The sequence below is a fragment of the Castor canadensis genome, chromosome 5 (genome assembly GCF_047511655.1).
Source record: "Castor canadensis chromosome 5, mCasCan1.hap1v2, whole genome shotgun sequence".
Classification (NCBI taxonomy): Eukaryota; Metazoa; Chordata; class Mammalia; order Rodentia; family Castoridae; genus Castor; species Castor canadensis.
The window spans coordinates 18,049,976-18,077,766 of NC_133390.1; the positions used below are offsets into that span (position 1 = coordinate 18,049,976).

Here is a 27,791-nt window from a genome sequence, read left to right on the forward strand (position 1 = left end):
CCAATCGCCTGTCCCCAGATGCATTTATCACTAAACGTAATGTTCAGAGGCTTAGTTTAAGTGTGGTTATAAAGTGTTCTACATGCAGCTGTAGTGTTTCTAGGGTTAAAAGGTGACAGTTTGTAAAAGGCTGGCGAAACAAAGTTCTCAAGGGAATCATTACAAACTTAGGGAGAAAGCAAAAGACATACACACATATGTAGACACACACATGGGAGATTTTATGCACACATTTCCCGCTTTGAATTAGGATCCTGTACGACACGTAGCGTGGTAACATTTGGAGTGGGTGGAGTCCCGGCCCCGCCGTCACGCTCCTCATTGTGACCCTCTGGCCGCGGCACCGCACAAGTGCAGAAATCTTCCTTCAGATACGCGCACACCCGGACGACGGGCCGACGCCCATCGGTGCAGTAAGCACGGCGCGCCCCTGGGGGTCCGTCCGTGGACAAGAGGTAGAAATCCCGACCTGAATGCCTTTACCACGGGCACCGTGTGAGCTCCGTAATAATGAGAAAAGATTTCTGCACACACTGTTTTCTCCAATGTCTGCACGCGTGCTTCCAAACTCACTAGAATACGGCTGGTGACATGGGCACAGACCCACGCCAGCCGACCTTAGAACCTGGGGGGCCACCAGCTCGAAGATGTCCCCGGCATGGCCAGCCGAGCCGACCAAAAAGCCAGAATAAACAGAAACGGTCTTTCCCCACCTTTTCTCCCCAGATACTCTGAGAGAAGCCAGGGCTCCCCGGGCGGCTGCGGCTTGAGCCCTCGAAGTGCAGTGGCGTATTTGGGCTTCCGCGCCATCAACAGGCGACACCTGTTCACCTGCGCATCCCACGGGGTGCTGACCCGCGGACTCAGCGCCTCGCGGTCACCGGGCACCCGCGGGGACGCCGCCTGCTGCCGACCCTGGTGGCTCATCCTCAGCGCCCCCATGTGGCTACCCGCAGCGGAGCGCAGCGTCCGGAACAGAACTGTCTTACAGAACCTCCGTGTGCGTTCCGAGTTTCCGGCGGAAGGAGTTTGGGGAGGGACCTATGTGCGGAGCTTCCTGTGGCCGCAGTGGAGGCGATGGCCGCAACTCTGCGGGGACTGAGGGTTTCGCGGGTGGCTTCCCGCGGCGGGGCCGGCTGGAGTGAGTTTCTGAGGCCGTGGGGACGGGAGGGAAGCGGAGAGATTGGAGCCTGACCAGACTGGGCTTGAAGGGGTCCTAGGAGGTCCGGCGGGCGGAGGAAGGAGGAGCGTTTTCTGCCCCCATTTAGGGAGGCTCAGGCCTGCCCGACCAAATTCTCTGGTTTGGGGTTTGGAAGATACTCGCAGTATCTCTCGCTCTATATTGAGAGTTTGGGATCTGGTCAAGAACTTTTTTTGTCCTTCCAAGACCCTTTCGTAACAGCTTGGCTCACCTTCCCATTGACCCTGGTCTGGTTTTCACTCAGCTTCCTGGTTACTTTTCTCCCTTTATTGTGCAGCACAGGTTGGAATATCAGAGGAAATTGGCGGGAAACAGATCTGATGTCAAAGAGCAAAGTTGAAGCAGTAGCGTGGATCTGGGCTAGCAGAGATTTCCATCCTCTGGATTTTAATGATTAATGTTAGAAAGTGGTTTGAGTTTACCTTTGTGCACGTTTTTGATGAATGTCGTTCAAAGTTCTGTTGCCTTCTAGTTTTTCCTTGTTATGGGACGACGATGAGGCGTCAACGGGGCAGGGTAAATACTTAGCTTTTACAGTTTTCAATTTTAACTTCACAGAATTTGTAGTAACATCGCCAGCTGCTCAGCTGTCACCCGCCGAACTGACAGAAATGCGGAATGAGCTCTTTAATAAAGAGAAGAACAGGCAGTTATCTTTAACTCCTCGAACTGAAAAGATTGAAGTCAAACATGTTGGGAAAACTGACCCTGGCACTGTCTTCGTGATGAATAAAAACATTTCAACTCCTTATAGTTGTGCCATGCGTAAGTCACAGAACCAGAATAGTTTGGGCTGTTTTACACAAGCACTGTGCAAGAACTGTGCAGAGGAGACAAGATGCTGTAGTTGCTTCCCGGACTTCTCGTCTTCCTTTATCTATTCACTGTCATTTTAGCGCCGGAGGGTACTATGGTATTGCAAGATTGGCGCTGTACGGCACAGGTTTTCCTAGGGCTTGCTTGAATGTGGGTGTATAGGGTAGCAGAAGACCAGACCTGAATATATTGTTACTAGTGGGCTTGACCCTTTTGATGTAGTGGGAGCAGTCACCGTGCAGGGTTTTGGGATGAAAGAGTGCTGTGCCTCAAATGATCAGCTTTTTCCCCCATCTTTTTCATTCTAGCTCCTTGTAGCCTAAGTTACATCTTTTTCTGCTTGCCAGTTGCCTCTTTGTGTGTTTTGTTGACATTTATATGCACATGTAGTAAGTGTGTGGATGGAAACGCACAAGGGGTGAATGTGACTGGGATAAGTATATTTGTTTTGTTCATATCTTAAGAGAGATAATTGTGGTTCATGTGAGATTTAGTGTGGAAATGAAGGGAGAAGTCTCTAAAGATTACTTTTGGTCAAAAACATTTGGATGGAGTTCATTTTGTGTGTATGTGGGTGCTGTTCTAGCTTTTGAACTCAGGACTTCATGCTTACTAGGCAGGTGCTGTACCACTTGAGCCGTGCCCTCAGCCCTTTCAGATAGCTTTTCGAATTTTTGCCTAGGGCTGGTCTCAGTCTGTGATACTATCTGTAGACTTCCATGTAGCTGGGATCACAATCGTGTGCCACTGCTGTCTGGATTATTTGCTGAGATGAGGTCTCACTTTTTACCAGGGTTGGCCTCTAACCTTGATCCTTCTTTTCTCTGTCTCCCAAGTAGCTGGAATTACAGGCATGTACTCTGTACTCTGCTGTGGATGGAGCTTTGATAGAAATGCTCTTTAAACTTAGCTATCCCCCAAATATATATACAAAGGCATGACTAGCTGCATTATTTATACTTGTAGAAAGCTCAGTAATGATTCTATTTAAGTAATTAACAGCAGGCTGGCAGAGTAGCTCAGCAATAAGAGTGCCTGCCTAGCAAGTGCAAGGCCCTGAGTTCAAACCCCAGTACCACCACCAAAAAACAAAAAAAATAGCAGCAGTTACTACCGTGATTTAGTTTAAGTAATGTATACTCTCAGTCTTCCTCTTCTGGCACTTAAATTTGTAATTAAGATAATTATTTACTCCTTTGGTTTTCAAATATTTTTTGAACTTCTACTGTATGATAAGCATTAGGATTACACAGGAAAGTTAGATTAAACTTAGGCCCTAATGGAACTTTATACATTACATTTATAGAGATGAAATTTCTGAACCATCTTCAGCAGGAGCTCTAAGACTCTTATCACTCATACTTATAGTTATTCAGAAAATTTCTACTGAGCACCTACTATATTTCAGGCCCTGTGTAAGGCTGTGGATTTAGTGATAGGTAAGCAAAAATAGACAAGATCCTGCCTTTATGGAGCTTATGTAGTGGTTGGTAAGTTAGACTTGTAGTTTGACCATTTTGTGAGATGTGTGTATTTGAAAAATATCTAGGAGAGTTAGAGTTGTATTCTAGGGACAAAGAACAGATTAGAGTTGATTGGCTTATGTGAATTCACATTCATAATTAAAGAATGGTAACTGCTTGAGTCTGTCATGGAGTTAAGAGGTGGTTTGGGAGTCAAAACTCAAAAAAATCTAAAACAGACTTATGTGAGTGTATATTTAACCTTTTCTTCTAAGTTGAGTATGCATCTATCCAAATATATCCCTGTTGCTCTGAATATTTAAGTGTAGCCCTTAGATTGTTTTATTAATCGTTGACAAATTAATTTCAAATTAGACTTGGTCTTACTGAATTTTGCAGATAATTTGGGTAATTTTTTGTTAAGAATCAACAGTACCTTGAGTGTGTTGAGCTTTTTTTTTTTTTTTTTACTGGTTTTAGATGTATAATATTTCAGTCATAAACAGCATTTTGCCTTTTCATTGTTTTGTTTTGTAATGCATCACTTAAACATGTTAACTTTTCACTTTGGGTTTTGTTAGATGTAGATCACCAATCAATTTTAAATCCCTAGATTTAAGTGAGTGGTACTGCAGGAAATCCATTCTGGCTCTTGTGGACGGACAACCTTGGAACATGTATAAGCCTTTGACTAAGTCCTGTGAAATTAAATTTCTTACTTTCAAAGATCATGACCCAGAAGAGGTCAATAAGGTATTTTTATCTCTACGTTCTCCCTCACCCTCCAGTTGTTTTCTTCTTTTTAATCAAACCTATTTTTTGGAGTATGAATATGGCCAAGATCATATGTTGTACTGTACTAGATAGTCAGTGTTTTACAGTGTTAGATTAGGTATTCTCATTACTCAAAAGAATACCATGGCATGTACTTCTCTATTTTCAATTGAGAAAACTTGTGACATGTCTTTTGACATGTCTATGTGAGATAACTTTGCTCAACTTATGTTTATGGATTCCATTCGCAGTGCTTGAATTCAGCCTTTGAGCATCTTCTCTGAGTGATTTCAGTAATTCCCCCTCTCTCCCCTTTAAATGTTTTCTTTCTCAGTTTGATTGATTAAGAGTTTTATTAAATGACTTGACTAAGGACCATGTCATTTGCCCCTAAAGCTCTAGGTGATGATATTTATATACTCTTCAGGTCCTGCATAATCTGCCCTCAGTTTCACCTTCCACAGCATCTTTTTACCTGTTCTTTGCTCTGGCCACACTATTGTATCTGGTCATTAATGGTTTATGCTGTTACTATCTTCTTTGCTTTGTTTATTCTTTTCCTTCAGTGCTGAGCATTTTTTCCCCCTTTAAAATTCTGTTTCTGTTTCATGGTTCAATTAAAGTGCCATATGCTCTGTGAAAGCTAGGTTTCTGCTTGTGAGAATTCTTTAGGGTCTACCAACACTTGGCTAGTTCTCTAGATACAGTATTTTATTTTTATCTTGTAGCATAAATTGTTGAGTTCATTAGATTCCTGGCTGTGTGAATATAGGGATAATTTCTCTATTGGGTCTAGTCCTTGACTTCATACAGTAGGTGTTTAATGAATATTTGATGAAATAAGAAGATAACAGAAATGTTAGTAGTAATAGTCAGCATTGAGTATTTATTATGTATCAGGCATTTTCTAGGTGATCTACAGGTGTTAACTTGTTTAATCTTCATACAAACTCTCCAGAATATTCTTTTCATTTTTTTTGATGAATAAACTGACAAAGAGCAGTTCCACAGTTTGACCGAGGTTACTAGTTTAGGAAGTGTTGAAGCCAGGATTTGAACATGGGTGTTCTGACTGAAGCTTAATAGATTTTTTTTTTTTTGTACTAGAGTTTGAACACAGGGCCTTGTGCTTGCTAGGCAGGCACTCTACCCACCAGAGCCACTCTGTCAGCCCTTTTTTTGCATTAATTTCCAGGTACTCTCTTGAGTTTTTGCTTGGGCTGGCCTAGACCTTGATTCTTTTATTTACACCTTTGAAGTAACGGGACTACAGGCACTCACCATCCTGCCCAGAAACTTAATAGATATTTTAAAACAATACTAAGTAGAATAGATGAAGAAGTACATTTTGCTAATTGCTTTTAAAACCTGGATTTGTACTTTTTTTTAGTGTAATATGATTATAGAGAAAATAAAATGGAGTAGTCCCTGCCACATGCAACCAAGTGACCCGACTCTTGTAGTATTTAAATGTACCAAAGAGATTATGAAAATCAAGTGCTTAATTAGAGTAGTGCCAGTAGGGCAGTTACGATGGTTAGGAGTGGTGCAAGATGCATGTTCCTCTTTTTGACTGACAGGGTCATTGCATGGATACCCATATCAGACATGTCCATGTATCAAAATGTGCTAGTAAAGCCCAGTTAGTGGTGAGGCAGCTTTGTTACAAATATGAGTAACTTGAGTGATGTTATGTGATGTTAGGTATAAGATAGAGTCATAAATAATTCTTAAAACTTAGTTTTTCTTACCATACATGCAAATTTTAAATTTATAAACAGTTACGTATTAATATATTCATTTCACTTTCATGTAAGTTTGCTAAGAACTTAAGTTTGTCCTGGGTTAAAAGTAAATACTATCAAAACTGGTCACTGGTGACTCAGGCCTGTAATCCTAGCTACTTGGAAGGGTGAAATCAGGAGGATCATGGTTTGAGGCTAGCCTCGGCAAACAGTTCGAGAGACCTCATCTCCAAAATCACCTGAGCAAAATGGGCTGGAGGTGTGACTCAACTGGTAGAGTGCCTGCTTTGCAAGTGTGACGCCCTGAGTTCAAACCTCAGCTCCCTGCCCTGAAAAAATACTGTCAGATATTAAAAGTAGTGGTCAATAACCATTATGGTGTCTTATATCTTACACAGAAACACTGCTAACAACTTGAAGTTAAGTGCAATATTCCTTGCTAGTTTTTGCTGCGTAAAGGTGATGTCATGCCTGATGGTAACTATTGCTACAGGGCTAGTGTAGCTTTGATTCTCATGGCTGAGAATGAACAGAGATTTGAGAAATACTTTCTAAGCCAAATGTTTACTTAAATGTTATTAGTAAATATTAATATTATATCTTTAATATTATGTAAATTTTAATACTTATTATTAAATTGTAGTGAATCTTATTGTATGTTTGTAATTTTCTTCTAGGCTTATTGGCGTTCTTGTGCCATGATGATGGGCTGTGTAATAGAAAGGGCATTCAAAGATGAGTATGTGGTCAGTTTGGTCAGAGCCCCAGAAGTTCCTGGTATGTACACTTATACATACTTTTGTAATCTATGAATATTTTGGTACCTGGTTTTAATGATGTACAAAGTTCATCGCTAATTTAATGTAGTATCATGCATATGCTTTGTTTATTGTAGGTAACAAAATCCGTCCTATTATAATGTAGTATGATGTAATCTTTGAAGGCAATAATTACTATGGTAGCATTAGTGTAAAAATGTTTCTCATGAATATGAATTTGGTGGAATTACACTGTCACAGTTATTTGTTTTTAAACATGTTAAGCTTTATTTCTAATTTGAATGTATAGAGGAAGAGGAAATGGGTGTATATGTAGACTAGTAGTAAGAGCTGTGCTTAGAAATTACCATAACTCAGGAGAGGCACACTCTTTGAAGAGGTGGAAGGGTACAAATTCTATAATTTTCATCAAATTAGGATTTTGTGTAGTAGGATCACATGTCTATTTTTTTTAATAAAAAGAAGTACGTATATCAAAATATTTGAAAGAAGCCCAAGAAATGATTCTAAGAGCAACAGCAACAAAAGAAGATACATAAGAGATAGGTAAAAGAAATACAACAATTCATGCCCACTTAGTTATTCATATACTTCCTTGAATGTTAAAAAAACCTGCCAGTGATTTTGGATTAACAAAAGATGAGTTGATTTTGGGAGTGGGGAAAGTTGCCAGAGCTCTCACGAACAACTGGGATAGTGGCATTAGTTTTGAAAGAGTTGGGAGAGATTTCTAAATTTTCATTTTATGGTCTAAATATTCAGTTGTTGGAAATTTGTAACCTCCTGCTCTAGGGGATTTGACTTAGCTTTTTATTTTGGTTGGATTTACAGTAACTGCTGGAGCCTTCTGCTATGATGTAGTCTTAGATAAGAGATTGGATGAGTGGATGCCAACCAAAGTAAGTATACATTTGGCAGTATTAGTTTTAGAGTCTGTGCCTTTCTCTGTTAAATGATTCCATTTGGTAGTGTTGAATGGTACTGCACATTGTGAACACTTAAGAGAATCTAAATGAATTATTCAATCTATCTGTCATTGCTTTTTCAGCAAATTTAAGGCAAGATTTGTGAGTGGAGGTATTCACAACAACATAGCCAGGTGTATTGAAGCCTTATGTCCTGCTTGACCTTTTCTTGAAGTGCCTTCTAGTTTTGAAGTTAGTAGTTTTCAAGATCCCCAGAATATTAAATACAGAAGCTTAACTCTCTTGATTGATGTGGTGATGGGGGATCTGGAACCATATCTATTTGGATTCCCATGGCACGATTTGAAAATCATAGCCTTAAAGTCATCTTAGTGTGTTGCATACTGTGGTGTCCCTATATACACAAGGGTCATATTGAGAGGGGGATGAATAAAGAATCAGACTTAACAAAGCTATCCCAAATAACAAAAAACTAAGTATTAACAAGCTAAAGTCATAAAAGGTCTGTCTTCATAATTAGTGTGGTCGTTATTGGTCTGGTACAAGGGTAGCTACAGGGCTTTGCTCACAAGGACAATCTAGATGAGTTGCCCAGGAGGTACAAGTAATGGATGGCTGTCAGAAGTCAAGCCTACATAATTAGTTGTTCTTGGGGGGAAAATACGTAAATATCTAATTCTCAGTTAAGTAAAACTCTTATGTCCTATAGATCGGAAGTTGAGATCAGAAAAGGAGAGGCAGTGTAAGCATACTATTTTATCAATTCTATCAGTTTTTCTTGCATTTTAATCTCTGAAAACAGGTGTACCTTACAGTAGATGGCATCTTAATGATCATAATCGGTAGGATTTTTTTCCTTAGTGATACATTTTAGATTTAGTGAAATACTGTAACTTAGAACAAGGGCTTTGAAGTCAGGGAAATTCCAGCTTTAAATTCTGGCTTTGGAAGTTACTTCTTTTTAATCCTGCTCATATTATTTATTATTGAGAAGACAAGAAGAGGGAAATAGGAGAGAAGAATGAAGAAAGGGAGAGGGAGGGAATGAGTGGTAAAGAGGGGGAATAAGAAAGAGATTGAAATTTTTTCTTATGATTTCTGAGCTTTTATTGTTGTAGCTTATTCCTTCTCAAATATGTCTGCGAATGTAAGAATAGATTCTCATTATATGGGAGGCAGTTAAGTAAAAACTAAAACTTTAAAAGAGAAATGTACCAGCTGGTGTAGGCTTCATGGTATTAGGTGGATGACTTATAGAGAGTCAGGAGTGTTACACTGAAGGAATGGTTATATTAAACCAGGAATGCAGATTTTTTTTTTTTTAAATGTTAAAAGTTACCCCTTTAGCTACTGGCTGCTGGTGGCTCACATCTGTAAACCTAGCTACTTGGGAGATTGAGATCAGGGGGATGTGGTTCAAAGCTAGATTGGGCAAACAGTTTGCCACATCTCATCTCCAAAATAACCAGAACAAAATGGACTGGAGGTGTGGCTCAAGCAGTAGAGTGCCTGCTTTTGAGTGTGAAGCCCTGAGTTCAAATCCCAGTCCCACCAAAAAAATTATCCCATTAAGAATGAAAGAGTCATTTTGTATGAAAATGTCTAATAGGAAATTTATGGAAAGAATTTTTTTTAAAGGTTTTTGTGAGACAGGGTCTTGCTATGTAGCCTGGGCTAGCCTTGAACTTGGCAATGCTTCTGCCTCAGCAGAAGCATTAAAATTATTTGTGTAATAGTGCTTGATCTTTTCTATATTAGTAATGATTTATGGCATGAAAACTAAATTACGGTTTTTATTAAAAATCATAGACATTAATATGTATTACTGAGTAATCATTTTAATTGTATAAAGTTGACATTTTCATTAGACAGAAATTTATAATATTGAACATATACTATATTTATAATATTGAACATATGGCTAATGCTGATACTACATGTCTAGTGAAACTTTGAGTTATGAAAACAGTAATTTTTCCCCCATATATTTAATAAACTTAGTTTTATACATACTGTAAACACAGGGAAAGTTGATATTTTCATTTTTAGGCGTTTGTAATAATGAACACATACTATATTTTGTATAGAACCAATGCTGATACTGCATGTCTAGTGAAACTTTTAGTTATGAAAATAATACTTTTCCTTATATATTTTATAAACTTAGTTTTATTCAGTGTAAACACATTCTTATGTCTTGCTGTTTATTTATTGGCATTTCTACATTAGTGTTTTAGTTTTTATAAACATAAGGCTATAAAATATTTTGGATGAAATTTTATTGTAATTTCTTTATAGGCTTACTTTTAACTATTAGTGCCGGATAGTAATTATAGGTAATTTGTAGAGTTGAGAGAATGTGATCTAAATGTTCAGTTATTTCAAATTTCCTAATAAATTTTCTTTTACTTTTAGTTGGATTCATAGTACCAAACATACAGTTTTATGTTATCTGGCTTGTGGAAAAAATGCTTTTAGGTAAATTGTTGCTAAAGGTTCATACTTTCATTTTTAAGGAGAACCTCCGTTCCTTCACAAAAGATGCTCATGCTTTAATTTACAAAGATCTTCCATTTGAAACTCTGGAAGTTGAAACAAAAGTGGCGTTAGAAATATTTCAGCACAACAAGTAAGTGTTGACTTTATTTAAAGCAAGGTTAAACCACCCAAAACATGTAATAATGAACACTCAGCTTTTAGGAACTTTTGTATTGGATGTACATATGACACCCTTTTTATTTTCTGCTCTGAGGTCTCTTCTGTACCAGTCTATTGTCATTTGTTTGTCTCACTGAGAAAAATGGTCCATGTCTTTGTTGATAGTTCTCTCACTCTGTTTTACTTTTCTTTTCTTAGGTCAGCCATTCTTGTTATATCAACATAGAAGCATGTTTCCCTTTTTTTTTCCACTTTGAAGTAATAATTAAATTAAGCAACTGTATTATTTTGTGCACTTGGCAAAAATAATTGTCTTGCCTTTCCTTTTATCCTTCCACTCTTTTTTTTTTGGCAGTATGTAGTTTTGAACTCAGTGCCTACTTGAACAACACTTCCAATCACATCCTGCCACTCTTAAGTGAAAAAGATAAGATTGAAAATGCAAGCAGTTTGGAAGGAGATGGTAGTTGAAGTAAAATGTTCGTACATTCAGGTCACAGTCTATAGCATGTGGAATGTCCATTTGATGGATTTTCATTGTCGATATTACTTTCTTTCTTTCTTTCTTTTTTTTTTTTTTTTTTTGTGAGACTGGGGCTTGAACTCAAATCTTTGCTCTCCAAAGCAGGCACTTTACCACTTGTACCATACCTCCAGTCCATTTTGTTTTGGGGTCTTATGAACTATTTGCCCAGTCTGGCCTTAAACTGTGATCCTTTTGATCTCAGCATCCCAAGTAGCTAGGGTATTGTAGGCACAAACCACCGGCACATGGCTTCTTTGTCAGCATTTTAAATTCTGCATGACTTCTCAAATTGCTTTCTCTCACGAGCTTTCTGCGAGCAGTGTTCTATCGACCTAACTTAGGGGCAACTGGAGATGCAGAAAGGACAAAGCATAGACAAATGTGCATAAAGTTGGGGTCAGGTGTGCTATGTGCTTGGATGGAGACACACAACAGCCTAGTTATTTCTTTTCTCTATTAACTCTTACTTTGCTTCTTTTCTTCTCTGTTCTGTAAGGCCTTCTTTATTATTCTTTAAAACCTTGCTTCTTTTCTATTCTTGAAAGTCTCTTTCCTTAGACTCACACTGTCCCATGTTTTCTTTAATTTCTTGTAAAGTCTTGGCCCTCAGACTTGCACTGTCCCATGTTCTCTCCTAAACTCTTGGTCCTCAGGCTTGCAGACACACAGGAGCCAGCATCATCAGCAGCAGCCACGTCATTCTCGCAAGCAGTCCACCAATCCAACCATCTCTCCAAACCAATCCCATCAATGCCTCACATCCTCCTTCAGGGAGTGTTTTATATACAGTGGCAAACAAGGAGGTGGAGCAGTAGTTCTTGGGGAAGGGTGTGACATTTTAACAAGAGAAACCTGCATTACTCTCAGAATGTAAACAATTTAGGAAAAGCAGCTGTGCTGCATTTTGCCTTTGCCCCCTTCTGCAGCTGGGGCCATGCCAAACTCAGCCTGTAGATTACTGAGCACAACTCTGCTTATTGTCAGGTTCTCATAGGCTTCTCATAATCTGCTCCTCATACCTTTCCTCCTCAGAAAGCTTCTAGTTCACCCTTTTCTATAAGTTGTAAGAACATAAGCTAAATTTTAAAATTAGTCTAATAGAAAAATTAGAACTAATTAGGGAAATCTGTGATGCAAAAAAAAAAAAAATCATAACTACTGATGCCCAAATATACACCTGCACATTGTTAAAGGTTATGGATTAGAATTTCTTAGTTATATAAAAGTTGAATCATAAATTCTCTTAGGGATTAGGGATAGTTATCATAAATGTGTTCTTTTTTATTAGCATATAATAGTTGTACAGCAGAATACATTGTGATATTTACACATGTGCTTACAATGTGTCTTAGATTTACCCCTCCATCATTCTCCCTCTTCTCTCTCCCCTGTTCTTAGAACAGTTTCAACAGGTTTCATTCTTGTATTTTCATATATATTAATACAAAGTACATCCACCATATTCATCCCATTCATGCTTTTCTTATGCTCCCCCATCATTGGTACCTACCCCAAGAAAGGACCTGTTTTACCCCTGTCCTTCATCATTATTATTATTTTTAAAGTGTATGTTGATAGTCTGAGGAATTTTGCCTTGGCACTTCAGGCCTGTATATATCATGCTTTAATCGAATTAACTCCCCTATCACTTACTCTTTCTCTTCCCTACTATTCAACAGCTCATGGTGCATTATGTTATATAATATCACATGTAGATGGATTGTTTCAATAGTTTTCATTCTGTGACATTTTCTTTCCCTCTTTCTCCTACCATAGTCTCCTCAAACACAAATACAATGTTGTTATCTCTCCCAATATATGTGTTTGTTTATGTGTAATATATAGATAATGATCATATATGCATTTATATGTACATTTATCTTATAGGTCTAGCTTCCACCTGAAGGAAACATGCGACCTTTAACATTATGAGCCTGGCTCACTTTGCTTAACATGATGTTCTCCAGTTCCATCCACATAGATGTGTTCCTGAGTTAGCTCAAGAGTCTCAGCTTATACTCTAGCTTGGCATTTGCAAAGCAATATGACCCCTAGTATTCTTCCATAGACATGAATTGATGCTTGAAAAATGTGTGCACTGTATTTAGCCAAGTTGGGAGAAGAGTTGCAAAACAAAATTTACTCTTTGCACTCTAGGGTCTTCTGAAGTGGATATGTAAAATAGTACTTTCTGAAGGAAATGTCCGTGGAACACTTTTTCTTGAAGCATTTTTATTATATCCTGGAAGCAGGGTATAATGCTTAGAAACTAGTATTAGCATACTGCTTTAACTGAATTAGAATACAGATAGTACTGTAGAATTGAACCATCATTTACAGCATTGATTCTGTAAGAAAATTTCTTGGGTTATCAGAACTCATCAAATGACTTTCTGGTAAAGGTCCTGGCACATGCTGTCCAATAGAAATATAATATGAACTGGGCATAAAATTCTAAATTTCCTAGTAGTTACATTTAAAAAAGTCAAAAGGTGTAATTGATTTTAATAATATATTTTATTTAACCAATATTCCTAAAATATTATTTTAACACATGATTAACATTGAACACTATTAATGATGTTTTATATTCTTTTTTATACTAAGTCCTCAGAATCTGGTATGTGTTATACATTTAAGGCATATTTTAATTAGGATTAATCACATTTATGTGCCCATAGCTAGCGACAGTATACTTTTGGCTTCCATTCTATATATTAAGATTTCCCTTTCCCACACTGAACTGTCACAGTCTGGGATTTTGGTAACATAACTGCGTGTGTGATGGGAGGAAGGCAGTAGTTTGGGATAAGGTTGAAAGGACAAAAGATTGTTGGACTGTGAAAGGTAGGTTAGTAATTGGACCTTTCTGCTTCCAAGGGAAAGGAAGGAACCTTTAGTGGCTTTGGCTCACAGGGGACAGGAGCATCTCTTGAAAGTATGTCAGGAAGAATAGGTATTCAAGAGAATTAGTCCCTTTCATAATGTCAGAGGGGCTCTGGCAGAATGGGGATGGCAATCAGTGGATGGTCTTGCATAAGCAGATGCTTCCCTGTACCAGGTCATTGTGCCCATACTGTTCATGTGCACTTAATATTTGCTTAGCACTCTGGGCTAAACAGACAAAGCTCTTTGTAGTAAGTAAAAGTCCTTTTTACCTGGGCTGTGCAGTTTTACATGTTCTTTTAGTTATAATGACAGAATTGAGCAGTTTTGAGGGACATTAGTCAGGAGAATTGACAGAACTTGATGAATTGGATGAAGGGGTATAGCATGTAGGAAGGAGGAATTGAGGAACTCTCCCATGTTTACTTGGACATGTGAGTGGTTAGGAGTATTATACTGAGATAGGAAATGCAGGAAGAGAAACAAGTTCGGGGAGAAAAGAGGGAGATCATTTGCTCAGTTTGAAAATTTAGGGATTTAAAGTGTTTGTGGAACATCCTGGTGCATGTCTGGAAGGGTCTTAGATATGGAACCTGGGGCACAAGAAGAGACAGGTAGATTGGAGGCAGAGATATGGAAGATATCCCTGCATAAGTAGTAGCTAACACTTGTAAATCAAGGAGCTAAGCCTAGGGAGGATGCTTAGAGTGAAAAAGAGAGTCTGGGGTAGAAGCCTTAAAGGAGAGAAAGAGAAAAGAGAGAAAGGAAGGGTTAGGAGAGTAGGGAGAGACAGACAGACACAGAGACATGCCAAAGAGATAGAATGGCCAACAGGAGGATATGCCATTGAGGCCTATGGAAAGAGCACTGTGAAAAGTGCTATCAAAATGTGTCCATTAGGTAGGCATCAAGCAGGCACCTATGATTTTGCAGAGAACACTTTGGTGGAGTTGTGGGTTTAACACCTGATGAAAAGGAGGTAAGGAAGGTGAGGCTCCAACTTAAACCACAGCTGAGGAGAAAGAGAAAGAGAAGTGTCTTTAAACACTTTTGTATGTTTAGAGTTTAAAGATTTTTCTTCTATCCTGCCTTTCAGGTACAAAATAGATTTCATAGAGGAGAAGGCATCTCAGAACCCTGAGAGAACAGTCAATTTATGTAGGTAAGTAAAGGCCTAAACATCATTGCTATGCTTATTTAGAGTAAGGCTTTATTTATTGTTGCCTGAATGAAATGTATGACTGAAATAGATGAATTTGTACCACATTTTGTTATTACTGTCTTATTTTCTATTGCTTTGTTCTTGTTTTGATGTGCTGGTAAATGGAAGCTTTAAATTATTTTTAGGGAGTAAAGATAATTAAATTACAACTGTGCTTTATTGTTTTTTTCTTCCCTTTAGTAGTTGAAAAATGTTAATGTAATTTTTAATTTTGAAATTGGGTGAAATGTTCATTGTTAAGAGTTGAACATGATTGATCTCTGTATAGGACTATGAATACTTAATTAGTTATTACTTAGATTATGTGTTACATGTTAAATTGGGATGTGCTCCATAAGTGGATGAGGAAGGTCCACTGCTTGTGTTGATATTTTCCCATGGGGAACAAGTCCCAGGACAGTGCTTATGCAAAATGGCTTTGTGGCCTGAATCTGTTTTCTCAACCTCAAGTTTTCTGGATTACTACTTAACTAGAAACTGCTCTTTGTTTCTAGACCCAATCTGTCTTGCATGCTAAATTCTAAGCTCTGTTGCAATGGGTTATTACAAAGTTTTGGATTATCAGATTTAGACAATTGGATGAACTTGATAGCATGATGTGTGTTCTTGACTCTTAAAGACCTTTAAATTTATATGAATGCTAATTACGAGAAAGATTCACTGAATTTACTTTTCAAAGTTTACCTTCTTTTCTTGACATTGTATATCAAGGATTGTTAGAGTTAGAATTTAGCCTTATGGATTGTTTATGAGTAAGGATGTAACAGCAAAGAGAATGAGTAGATTTCTTTTTCAAACTGTTATAAAAGATTTGATATTGAGGTTTTGTTTATTTTTTAAATCAAATTAGAATTGGTGACTTCATTGATGTGAGTGAAGGCCCTCTTATTCCAAGAACAAGTATTTGTTTTCAGTATGAAGTGTCAGCAGTTCACAATCTTCCACCCACGCAGCCAAGTCTTAGAAGAAGATTCCAGGGTCTTTCTTTACCCATTCACTTAAGGGTAAGTAAAGCTGAAAGTTCCAGGCCTTCCACTTTGGGGATAGATTAATTCTAGACTTGATTTTATATCATTTTCAGTACATAAATTTTAATTTTCCTTAAGCTGTGTGCCACTAATATTTTGTAAACTTGTTTGTGATTAAATAATAAATTCACCTAGAATATGAACGTTAACTCAAAAGAAACAATTGTTGAAAAAATTAAATCAAATTGTGATATTATTTTTAATTTTTTAAAGTAGCATAGATGAGGATGATACTGGAATGCGTAGTTTTTTCTGTTTTCTATAGTTCTTTTTTTTTAAATTGTTGTACTGGATGGGGGTACATTGTGGCATTTATGAAAGTTCTTAAACTATATCATATTTATCATAGTTGAATTCACCCCCCCACAATCATTCACTTTTATCCTCGCCCCCCCCATTCCTGGAACAGTTTCAACAGGTATCTATTTACATATACGCGTACACAGTATTTGCAATATATTTACCTTCTTATACCCTTTCTCCACATCCTTCCCTTGCACTGGTACCAATCCCTCCAGACAGGGCCTGTTTCACCCTTCTGTTCTGTGATTTTGTAAAAGAAAAGTAAAATGACATTTTTGTTTGTTTGTCCTTCTGAAATTTTTCATTATAACCTGAATTGGTTCATCTCCTCTATTTTTCTTATTTCTACCTTAGTCCCCTTTTAAAAATTCTGCATTCATCTTCATCTTCATCTTCTTAACTCCCTTCTTTTATCCTCCCTCTCTTGTATGTGACATCTTCTTAACATGACCTGTTTTTCATAATATTGCTGTATTTGCATTATTTCTATATTCTGCATATGAGAGAGAACATGGCCTTCTGAACCTGGTTAACTTCACTTGAGATATCTCCAGTTGTATTGTATTTACTTGCAAATGACACAATTTTCTTCTTCTTTGTGGCTGAACAAAATCCCATTGTCTATAAGTACCACATTTTCTTGATCTATTCACCAATAGTAGGGCATCTTCGCTGTTTCCATAGCTTACCTATTGTGAATAATACTGCGATAAACATGGGTGCGCAGGTAGGTACCCTTATTGTAACCTGACTTACGTTCCTTTTGATACAGTCCTAGGAGTGGAATTACTAGATCATACAACAGTTGCAATTTTAGTTTTTGAGGAACCTCCATACTGTTTTCCATAGCGATTATACTAATTTACTAATTCCCACCAACAGTTTATGAGGGTTCCTTTTTCCCCACATCCTTGCCAACATTTGTTCTTTTTGTTCTTGATGGTAGCCATTCTAATAGGAGTGAGGTGGAATCTTAATATGATTTTGATTTGCATTTCCTTTATGACCAGGGATGTTGAGCATTTCTTCATGTTTTTTTAGCCATTTGGATTTCTTCCTTTGAAAAAAGCTCAGTTTGGTTCATTTGTCCATTTCTTCATTGGGTCATTGATTTTTTGCGAGTTTAGTTTTTTGAGCTCTGTATATTCTGGTTAGTAATTCCTTGTATAGGTAGCAAAGATTTTCTCCCATTCTGTGGGCAGCCTCTTCAATTTGGTGACCATTTCTCTTGTTGTGCAGAAACTTTTTAATTTCATGTAGTCCCATTTGTCAATCCTCTCTCTTAGTTGCTGAGCCATTTGAGTTCTATTGAGGAAGTCATTGTCTGTGTCTATTAATTCCATTGTATTCCCTGGTCTTTCCTGTACTAGCTTCAGAATTTCAGTTCTTATATTAAAGTCTACTTTGAGTTGATACTTACATAGGGTGAAAGACAGGGATCTAGTTTCAGTTTTCTGCAGGCAGATAACCAATTTTCACAGCAACATTTGTTGAAGATGCTGTCTTTTCTCCATTGTATGTTTTTGATGCCTTTGTCAAAAATCAGGTGGGCGTAGCAGCATGGATTTGTATCTTGGTCTTCTATTCCATCCCACTGGTCTTTATATCTGTGCCAGTACCATGCTGTTTTTATTGCTGTGGCTCTGTAATGTAGTTTGAAGTAGGGTATTGTGATACCTCCAGCATTGCTCTTTTTGCTCAGTATTGCCTTGGCTATTTGCAGTCTTTTGTGCTTCCAACTGAACTTTAGGACTGATTTTTCAATCTCTGTGATGAATGTCATTGGAATTTTGATGTGAATGCATATTGTTAAGACCTTTCTGCAGTGCTTTTGGCCTTAGATAGAGCTAAAGTCTATCATTTTCCATGTACCTCCCTTGCACTTGCTAATGATTTTTTATTTTTGTTTTTGAGACAGCGTCTCATTATATAGCCCTGGCTGGCCTTGAACCTGCTTCAGTCTCTGAGTGCTGGCGTACTGGGATTACAGATGTGCACACCACACCTGTATTATGTCAACGTTTGATTTTGAGATAATTGCAGTTATAAGAAGTAGTAAGGAGATCTCATGTACCTTTACCCATTTCTTTAATGATAATATCTTGTAAAGCTAACATACAGTATCACAGCCAGGGTATGGACATTGATCTAGTAAAAAATCAGCCATGCATATTTGTGTAGATCTATTTCTGGGTTCTCAGTTCCGTTACATTGATCATATATGTCCTTCTCTTTGCCAATATCATATAGTTCTGGTTAATATAAATATAAATAGGTTGTAAATCATGTAGAATAATTTCTCCCACAATAGTATTCTTTATCAAAATTGTTTAATTGTTCTAGTTCCTTTGCCTTTACCTTTAATTTTAATCTTTTCTGTGTTGATAAAATCTTGCTGGGATTCTAATAGCAATTTCACAAAACCTCTGTAGCAATTTGGGAAGAATTGTCATCTTTAATTGTTGAGTCTTCCAGTCTATTAACTTAGAGCATCTTTTCATTTATTAAAATATTTTTCATTTCTTTCATCAATATTATATAATTTTTGGCACACATGTCCTTTACATGTTTGATTTTTCTGTACATACCTGCTTTCCTAGCACTTCTTGTTTCGGTACATGGTACCACCATCTACTTAGATGTTTAAAGTAATTCTTGATTCTCTTTCCCTCATGTGTCCATCCCACCCATCATTCAGTCCTTTCAATTTTTTTTCTTTGTGTGTGTGTGATTCTAGAATTTTAAGTCAGGGCTTCCCACATGGTAGGCAGGTGCTCTACTGCTTAAGCCACGCACCAGCCCTCCTTTCAATTCTTAATGGATTATGAATTCATGCACTGTATTGCATCTTACTTACTACTGTTTCTCTTACCCAAGTTCCTTTTTTTTCTTCACTTCCTTTCTTTGCTTTTATTCTTGCATCTTCTACTTAGTAGCCAGAATGACTTTTTTAGTACACAAATTGATTATGTAATTCCTTCTGCTCAAACTTTCCAGTGGTTTCTCTTGAACAAATCCCAGCCCTTTGCCCTGTTTGACAAAGCCCTGCATTATCCAGCTCTGCTTGCTGATTTCATCTCATACCACTCTCTTCTCTACTCACTGTATTCTAGCCACAACCTAAGGTGCATGAGTATTCTTCTTAGCAAGCTTTGATTTTCCCTTCAGATATATCATACTGCTCTTTTTCTAGAAGGGTTTACACATAGTTATTTAGTAATGTTTCCTTTTCTTATGGATTTTCTGAGCTCTCTGTGAAATACTCACTGGCTTACCTATCTACTTCATTATCACCTTTAATTGACAATAGTTTCTGCTTTTTTTTTTAAAGTGTAATTTGCTAAGTCATCGAATCTGTCATTGCAGTATGAATATGTCACAGGTGTTTCCTAATGAACATCTTTTTGTGGTTGCTTATGATTTAAAGAATGAACCTCTAGCACATTGAAGATGGCTACTTAGGGAAAGCTACAATCTTTGGGAAAGTGGGGCATATTTCTTTTCCTATTAGAAATAATGCACTCTACTGTGCAAATGATGAAGATTGACAAAAGACCAAGAAAGGCATATTCAGTGCTTATGTCTTTTTTCTTAAGTGCCAGACAAAGCAACTGTCCTAGATAGTACCTTTTCTCCTACTAATTCACTTTTATAACCACTTAGTCACATTAATACTATGTAGTTTTTATTTATTTGTTGTTTAAAAAGCTATGCAAGACTCAGACCTTTTTATTTTAACTTTTCTCCTTTATCTAATTTGTAGCAAATATTTTCTTTTCAGGCACAGTTTACAATATGGGATAAACTATTGGAAAGATCTCGGAAAATGGTAAGTTTTTTTATACCTAAAAATTTTTTTTCTATGAAGAAGTTTTTATTGAAATTAAGCAACAATAACCAAAAGGGTGAGGGGAGAAACAAAGACAACAAAAGTAGTAAGTTGTCTTAATAGCCAAATCGGTGTTGATTATTTATCCCAGTGGTATTTTGGCAGGAATAGAGCTGTAATTTGGCAATTCTCTTTTGATTTTGTTAATAGCATGGAAATGATACTGTAGAACTTATAGAGAGGTCAGAATATTACTAAATAGTAGGAATTATTCTGAATATTGTGTTGGCATTAATTAGGTCTTTTGATAGTATTTTATAAATATAATGAACATATTTAAAGGATTAAGATTTGCCAGGTATATTTTAATGCTGCCTTGACTGTTGACAATAAATGTGTAAATGCCCAAAGACCACAGATGAATATGTGTGTGTTTTTAGCATTTTGATTTTACAAGTAGGAATGATTATCTTTTTTTTTTTTTTTTTTTTACCTCAAATAGCCCTATTCACTATTTCATGGACTAAGTTTTCTTCTCTTACTTACATTATTTTGTAGCTTTTCCTCCTCACCCTCATTTCTTGTTACTCTACAAACACTACAGTCAAGTGGATAGGTCAGCATACTAAGTAGCAGATATCAAACATATTTTCATGGCAAACTATTCATGGCAGTTTTTCTGTTCCTTAAATAGAAATACGTAGTTGCATATTTGTACTAAATTAATGTGCTCTATTTGTGTAGCACTTATGTTATTTTTTCTTATACTGATGTTTTTATTTTATAGTTGAAAAATAAAATGACAAAATCGGCAAGCCTAGATATAATTTGTGTCAAATTATATAGTGTTGAATGGAATTGTACTTTGTTTGATAACTTATATTGCTATCTTAACCTTTAAATCTTTCTTGCTATTTAACTTTTTGTAATTATTACTGCAGGAAAAAGACAAAGGGTTATCATAGGACAGGGACTGTGATGGATTAAAACTGGTGGATAAAGGGTAAAACTGAAAGTTTTTGGAGAAGTAAAGCAATTCATGTTTTTACAGGTAACTGAAGATCAGAATAAACCAACAGAGGAAATTGCATCTACCTAATAACTTCCTAAAATTTAAATCTGTATAGTAAGTTAAAATAAAAGCTTTTAATATAATGCTTGTGTGTGCTTATAAAGACTATTTGCTCCATTAGATTTATAGTGAGCTTTACCTTTTCTGTTTTCTAACATATAAAACAATTTATGTTGCTCATTAAAATTTCATACAGAAACAACTCCCTCCTCTTCTTGATGAATATAATACTTGCTAAAGTTTTCTTTTTTGTACATATATAAGCATAGATGTAGAAATATAAATACTTGTTTTCATTTTTTGCTATTTTAAACAGTGGTGTAGTAACATTCTTGTGCAAAATGACAAGTGTTTGTAGATAGAAACTGATGTTAACTGACCATTTACTGTGTGTTGGGCATTGTCCTATGTCCTTCACATGGAGAGGGACATTTACTCCTCATACCAACCTGTGGAGAAGGTGTTTCCATTTCCTGAATGAGAACTGAAAGAGCAGAGTTTGGAAGTAGCAAAGTTGGAATTTGAACCCAGGCAATTTCACTCATATTTTCTTATGTTCTGTTCTACACTACCTCACATATAAGTAATGTTATAGGAATAGATTTCTGGTAGTGAAATTACTGATAGATGGTAGTTTCCAAAAGGTTTTGCCAAGGAATACTCCCAGTAACAGTGTCTAATGGCTTGTTTCCCCATATGCTGTGTAAACCTTGATTATTACTCATAAAATATTTTGTCAGAAAATTTCTTTCTGTTACAATCTGTATAGGCTTTCTGGAAATACTGCATGTGCTTCCTCTGAAGACCTTTTTTCATCCCCCCTTCCCACCCCTCCCCCCTCTTCCCATGGCATATATTTTTCCTAGAGTTCATTTATCTCCCTATTTCTAGGTAAACTTTGATTTTACTGGAGTTCATCTCTAAGATCATTCCTAAGAAAAAATATCTGAGAGGAGAGCCCTTGCATATCTAAGCTGGCTTTGTTTTGAAGTTATATTTGATCAGCTGTTTGATTAGATACAGGATTCCATATTGCCGTATCAGGACTGAAAGCAGCTCAGTTGTCTTCTAGCATCTGATATTACTAATAAGAAGTTTGATGACTATTTGATTCTTGTGCGTTTTTGTATAATCTGAAAGCTGTGACAACTCCCCTACCCGACCCTGGTACACTCTCGGCACTTCTAGGACCTAACTGTTTTGGGTGTTAGAAAACTCTAACATTCCATACCGAATCTCTTCAATCAATACTTGGTACTTGATAGGTCTGTTCAATTTTTGACATCTCTCTTCAGGTCTAGGAAATTAAAATTTTTACTTTATCCTTTCTCTTTCTTTTCTGTGTTCTTTGTTTCTCTAATGCCTTTTAGTTGGATTTGGATTTTCTGTATTGGTCCTCTTTATTTTTTGTTTTGTCATTTTTCTTGATTTATAATTAAAGTTATATCAAGCATATTTTAATTTCTGAAAGTTCTATCTTATTCAAGGCATCCCATTCATGTTTAACAAAGGTGTATATTCATGAAACTCTATAATGATACTAATAAGGTTGTTATTTGTTCTTTAATTCCAAAATTCTCTTTCCTCAGTGACAGGTTTTTTTTTTGTTGTTGTTGTTTTAAAGCTTAGCTTTCTATTTTCATGTTTCAGGCTTTTTTCAAATGCCTAGTGATCATTGGCTATCAATTGTAGTTTAAAAATGTGGGTGTAGAAAGGTTGAGTAGCTATTCTGTGATATGAGCCAGATTTGGCTACTTGAAGGTATCACAAAGGATGAATAGTGAAGGTAGCTGTTTTGATGGGGGGTTTGGAGATGCTGGAATGAAGAGGTCTTCAGTGTTGGGCTGCCTGTTTCTGTACTGACTATTATAGTTCTCCCTAGATAGTTATTTTGCTTATTTCATAAAAGATCTCTTCAATGTTTTGCCTGGAGGGCAATGTGTGGACTCAGGCCCTTCTGTATTTGGTGATGGGATATATGGTATGGAGGTTACCTAGTTTGTATATAGACCTTTAATCTCTCTTTTTAGTCCCTCTACCATCTCAGAACTGCTTTTGACCAGGGAAGGCCAATTACAGCCTACTGTGATGTATATTCTAGGTGATGACTTCTGTTTGTTCAGTTTGTCACGTCTTTCTCCATTTTTTAGAAACCTGTTGATATTTCTTGTTTGCTGCTCATTTATCTCTTGCATTCCCTTAGTTGTGAGTTGATACTTTTTAATACCTCTTGTTTTTTAAACATTGTGAAATATATTGAGCATATAGAAAAGTACTGGGGAAGCTGGGTGTAGGTGGCTCATGCCTGTAATCATTGCTATTCAGGAGGATCACAGTTCGAAGCCAGCCCAAGCAAATAGCTGGGAGACCCTATCTCAAAGTCACCCAATACAATAAAAAAGAGCGATGGAGTGGCTCAAGGTGTAGGCCTTGAGTTCAAATCCCAGTACCATAAACAACCAAAAACGAAAGGGAATTTTATGAACCCTGCTTGAGTGGATGTTTTTACTGATTTGGCTGTGCTTAATACTGTTGGCCGTCTACTGTTTGTTGCCTTTTGGATCTTAAAGTAAAAGAGTGAAACTTAATTTTCTACCTTTCTTTGAACTAGGGCTCAGACCAGTTATGTAAGTTCATCAGTTAGACATCCCTGTGTAAAAGCTGTAATTGAGCAATGAAGGCAGAGTGGTATACTGAACCCATTTTGTTGAAGGGAGTGGTGTCTGAGGCTTTCAAGGCAGCATTGGTATAGGTCCCCATCATGGTGCACGGTGTGGAGGTTGTGGTCAGCAGGTTTTCCCGTGCAGCTACTCTGGGGTTAGATAATAGGCACTTTTCAGAGCCCTGTAACTTTGAGTTTTAGGCCTAAGACTTACAAGCCATTTGTTTTTGGCTTAAACTAGCTACTGTAAATTCTGTTGTTCTCAACCAAGATTGTTGACATATAACCACTGTCCACAGGTAACTACTGTTAGCCGTTTTTCTTATTTACATCACATCTTTTTGTTTTTTAAATAAATTAAAAAGCTACACATCCATTGAAGGTCTTCCTCTGTCATTTCCTTTCTCCCAAGAAGCATTATCCTGTTTGTACCTATTTGTACTCCTCATGGTTTTACAATTTTACTATAATATGTAAAATAGTCTCAGCTTTAAAACTAAAAATACTTGCTTACATGGTATATATCTTTTTGCAGTTTGCTTTCATTGCTCAACCATGTTTCATGCATGGCATGTTGAAACATGCCATGTAGTATTCCATTAGGTGATTAATCCTATCATTTATTAATTTTGATGACCACAAAGGGTCACAGTTGTCCCAGTTAACTTCCTATCAGTAGTGTGAGAGTTGCTTTTTCTCCACTCCCTCACAAACATCATTTTTAGGCATTCAAATATTTAACTGGTTGGACAAGCATAATACTATCACTTAATTTAATTTGTTTACTACTGAGTGTCTAGCACTGATAAGCATCTCTTCAAAGTGCATTGTCTAATAAGGTTTCCTCTTCTTGAGTTACTAGTTTACAACTTTTGCCCATTAAAAAATTAGAATTTTAATTATCTTTTATTAGTAAGAGTTGTTTACATATTCAGAAATTTAAACCTGTGTCACTCCAAATATCTTCTCTGGTCTGGCTTTTTTGTTTGTGCTGTCTTTAATTTTAATATTAGTCAAAAATACCATCCTTATCTCTGATTTATATTTAAGAAATTTAAGAAAGCTTTTCCTAGTTATTTTTAAGTCTTTTCATATTTAATTGTACAGTTTGAAGTTTATTTTTGCATGTAGAATGAAAGGGACCAATTTTGGGTTCCCCTATTTGAGAGGTATAGGCTCTGGACTACACAGTGAGACCCTGTCTCAAAAAAACTAGAAAAAGAAGTAAGTGTTTGAGGAAATAGATGTGTTTGAATAGACGATTTTTCTGGACCATTAGTTGCCTCTCTTCTCATAGTGGTTATGACACCCTGTTCCATATTAGGTTCCTTTAACTGCTTCATTGATCCATTTGTGTGTTCTTGTGCCACCATCACATAATTTTAATGACAGTAGCTTTAAAACTTATTTTGATTACTGGTATGGTGAGTCCTGTAGTGTTTTTCAAAATTGTGGTTATCACAGGATTGAGTTTTCTTAAGTATGTTTTATTTTGGTAGTATTTTGTTAGTGTTATGTATTCTTGCTTGGGATTTTTATAACTTGTTGATAATTCTTTTATAATTAAACAATGATTCTCTTTGTCTGTAATAATGATTTCCTACTTAATCTGGTTTCCATACTATAATTTTTTTCTTTTGTTTTACTTTAAATTTTACACCAATACCTAAAAACAAAACTTGTACATATTTTGAGAGTAATATGATATTTTAATAATATTTAATATATAATGTTTAAATCCAGTCAAACATATCTATCTTTTGAAACATCATTTCTTTTTTTCTAGTGTTTTGAGACAGGGTCTTGCTATATAGTACAGGCTGGTCTTCAACTCTTGATCCTCATGCCTCTCTCTGCCTCCTAAAGGCTGGGTTTTTAGCCATCTACAGCCATACCTGGCTGAGATCAACTTTTTTATGTTCTGTATTCTACTTGTAAGTGGGATTATGCTGTACTTGTCTTTCTGAGCCTTGCTTATTTCACTTTATACAATGATCACTAGTTGATGTTTGTTGATTTGAATATAGTGAACCATCCTTGTATCTTTGAGATGAATTTCACTTGACTATAGTGAATAATCTTCCTAAGGTGCTGTTGCATTTGATTTGCTAGTGATTTTTACATCTATATTCCTCAAGGATGTTGGTCTGTAGCTTTTTTTTGTTGTTGTAACCTTGACTGTTTTTTGTACCAGGGTAATGGAAAAAGTATGAAGAATTCCTGTTCTTTAATTTTTTGGGAATCATTTAAGAAGAATTGATAGTTCTTCTTTAAATGTTTGGTAGAACTCAGCATTGAAGCTTCTCCTGGGCTTTTCTTTGATAGGAGTCTTTTTATTGTTGGCTCAATTTTTTTATTCATTATTGCTCTGTTTGGGTTTTTCATTACTTCATGGTATTACTTGTGGTAAAGTGTGTATATCAGTGAATTGATCTGTTTTTTCTCAGTTATCAAATTTGTTGGTGTATAGCAGTCCAGGCTAGACTTGACCTCATGATCCTCCTGCCTATGCCCCTAAGTGCTGGAATTAAAGGCATGTACCACAATACCCAACTTGATTTCAATATTTTAAAATTTGTTTAGATTTATTTTGTGGTCTATCATTCTTCCTTCCTTTCCTTTCCTTCAAACCCAGGCCACATACATGGTAGGCAAGTGCTTTACCACTGAGCTACATTTGCAGCCCTGGGTCTTGTTTTTTCACTCCATTCAGTTACTCTGTGTCTTTTAATTTGAGAATTTAATGCATTTATATTTAAGGTAATTGTTGATGGGTAAGTCTCACTTCAGCCTTTTGTGATTTGTTTTCTACTTTTATTTTCCTTCTGGTTTTTTTTCTTCTCTTGTAATCTTCCCTTTTGATTAAGTGATTTCCTCTAGTATTGCATTTTGAGTCTTCCTTGCTTATTATTTATAGTTTTTCTATTGTAGATTTTTGCTTTGTAGTTATCATGAGACATTAAAAAATTCCAGGGACTGGGGGAGTGGCTTAAATGGTAGAGTGCCTGTCCAGCAAGCATGAAGCTCTGAGTTCAAACTCCAGGACTACCACCACCACCATCAATAACAACAAAACAAAAAATTCCTGAGTATGAGTGCTGGGTTCACAGACATGCACCACCACCCCAAGCTTCTCTCCTTTCTTTTTTCTTTTTTGGGTGGTACTGTGGAAACTCAGGGTCTCGTGCTAGTTAGGCAGGCATTCTACCACTTGAGCCATACCCCAGTCCTTCTCCTTCATTTCTAATAGACAGCTCTGATGGTTCAGTATTGTTGGCTGGCAGTTTTGTTCCTTCAGAACTGTGAAAATTTCATCCCATTTTCTCCTGGCCTATAAAGTTTCTGCAAAGAAAACTGCTGTGAGGAGAATTGGGACATACTTGTGTGTTGTTTGTTTTCTCTTGCCGTCTTGAGAAATTTTTCTGTCTTTGGTCATTGAGAGCTTAATTATAATATGTTGTAGGGTAGACTTGATTGAGTTAAATTTGACAGGTGACTTTTGACCTTTCCTTATCTGGGTATTTGTATTTTTCTCTATGTTTTGGAAGTTTTATATTATTATTTCTTTGAGTTAACTTTTTAGCCTATTGGCATTCTCAAGTCCCTCTTGAACCCTAGTAACCCAAACATTTTAATTCGTTAATATAGGGTTGGTTTCTGACATCTTATTTTGACTGTTTGGTGAGATCCTGGTTCTTGATGTTCTGAAAATCTTGATGTTTGTTGGTGAGTACATCGGCACCTTGGAGGATTAGCTTTGTAATCTGGCACTTATTTTTAAGCAGCACTTATTTTTTCTGAGCTTATAGTCACTGCAATTTCAGCACTAGATTATGCTCTAAGTCCAGATTTGCATGAGTCCACTGTTGCTGTATTTTCACTGTTTTAGCATTTGATGGTG

General features: G+C 36.6%; 1 protein-coding gene across 2 annotated transcripts; it reads left to right on the top strand.

Annotated features, from left to right (window-relative positions):
* The first annotated feature begins 1,004 nt into the window (after window positions 1-1,004).
* On the top strand, window positions 1,005-21,311 carry Mrpl39 (mitochondrial ribosomal protein L39). Of its 2 annotated transcripts, XM_020179440.2 has the most exons (10): window positions 1,005-1,141; window positions 1,760-1,966; window positions 4,094-4,233; window positions 6,677-6,776; window positions 7,610-7,677; window positions 10,221-10,333; window positions 14,871-14,936; window positions 15,847-16,000; window positions 20,109-20,156; window positions 21,208-21,311. In XM_020179440.2, exons 1-10 carry the CDS (start codon window positions 1,078-1,080, stop codon window positions 21,253-21,255), a joined length of 1,008 nt encoding a protein of 335 aa, XP_020035029.1. In that variant the 5' UTR covers window positions 1,005-1,077; the 3' UTR covers window positions 21,256-21,311. The 2 variants fall into 2 exon arrangements, with proteins under 2 accessions (XP_020035029.1, XP_073928970.1); XM_074072869.1 differs by lacking the exon at window positions 1,760-1,966 and having other exon boundaries at window positions 1,031-1,141.
* The last annotated feature ends 6,480 nt before the right edge of the window (window positions 21,312-27,791 follow it).

Bases quoted from the DNA above. Each gene is read 5' to 3' on its own strand.
- Mrpl39 (XM_020179440.2), top strand. From the start codon at position 1,078: ATGGCCGCAACTCTGCGGGGACTGAGGGTTTCGCGGGTGGCTTCCCGC. The intron at 7,678-10,220 runs GTAAGTATACAT...TTCATTTTTAAG, and splicing joins ATGAGTGGATGCCAACCAAA to GAGAACCTCCGTTCCTTCAC. The intron at 10,334-14,870 runs GTAAGTGTTGAC...CCTGCCTTTCAG, and splicing joins GAAATATTTCAGCACAACAA to GTACAAAATAGATTTCATAG.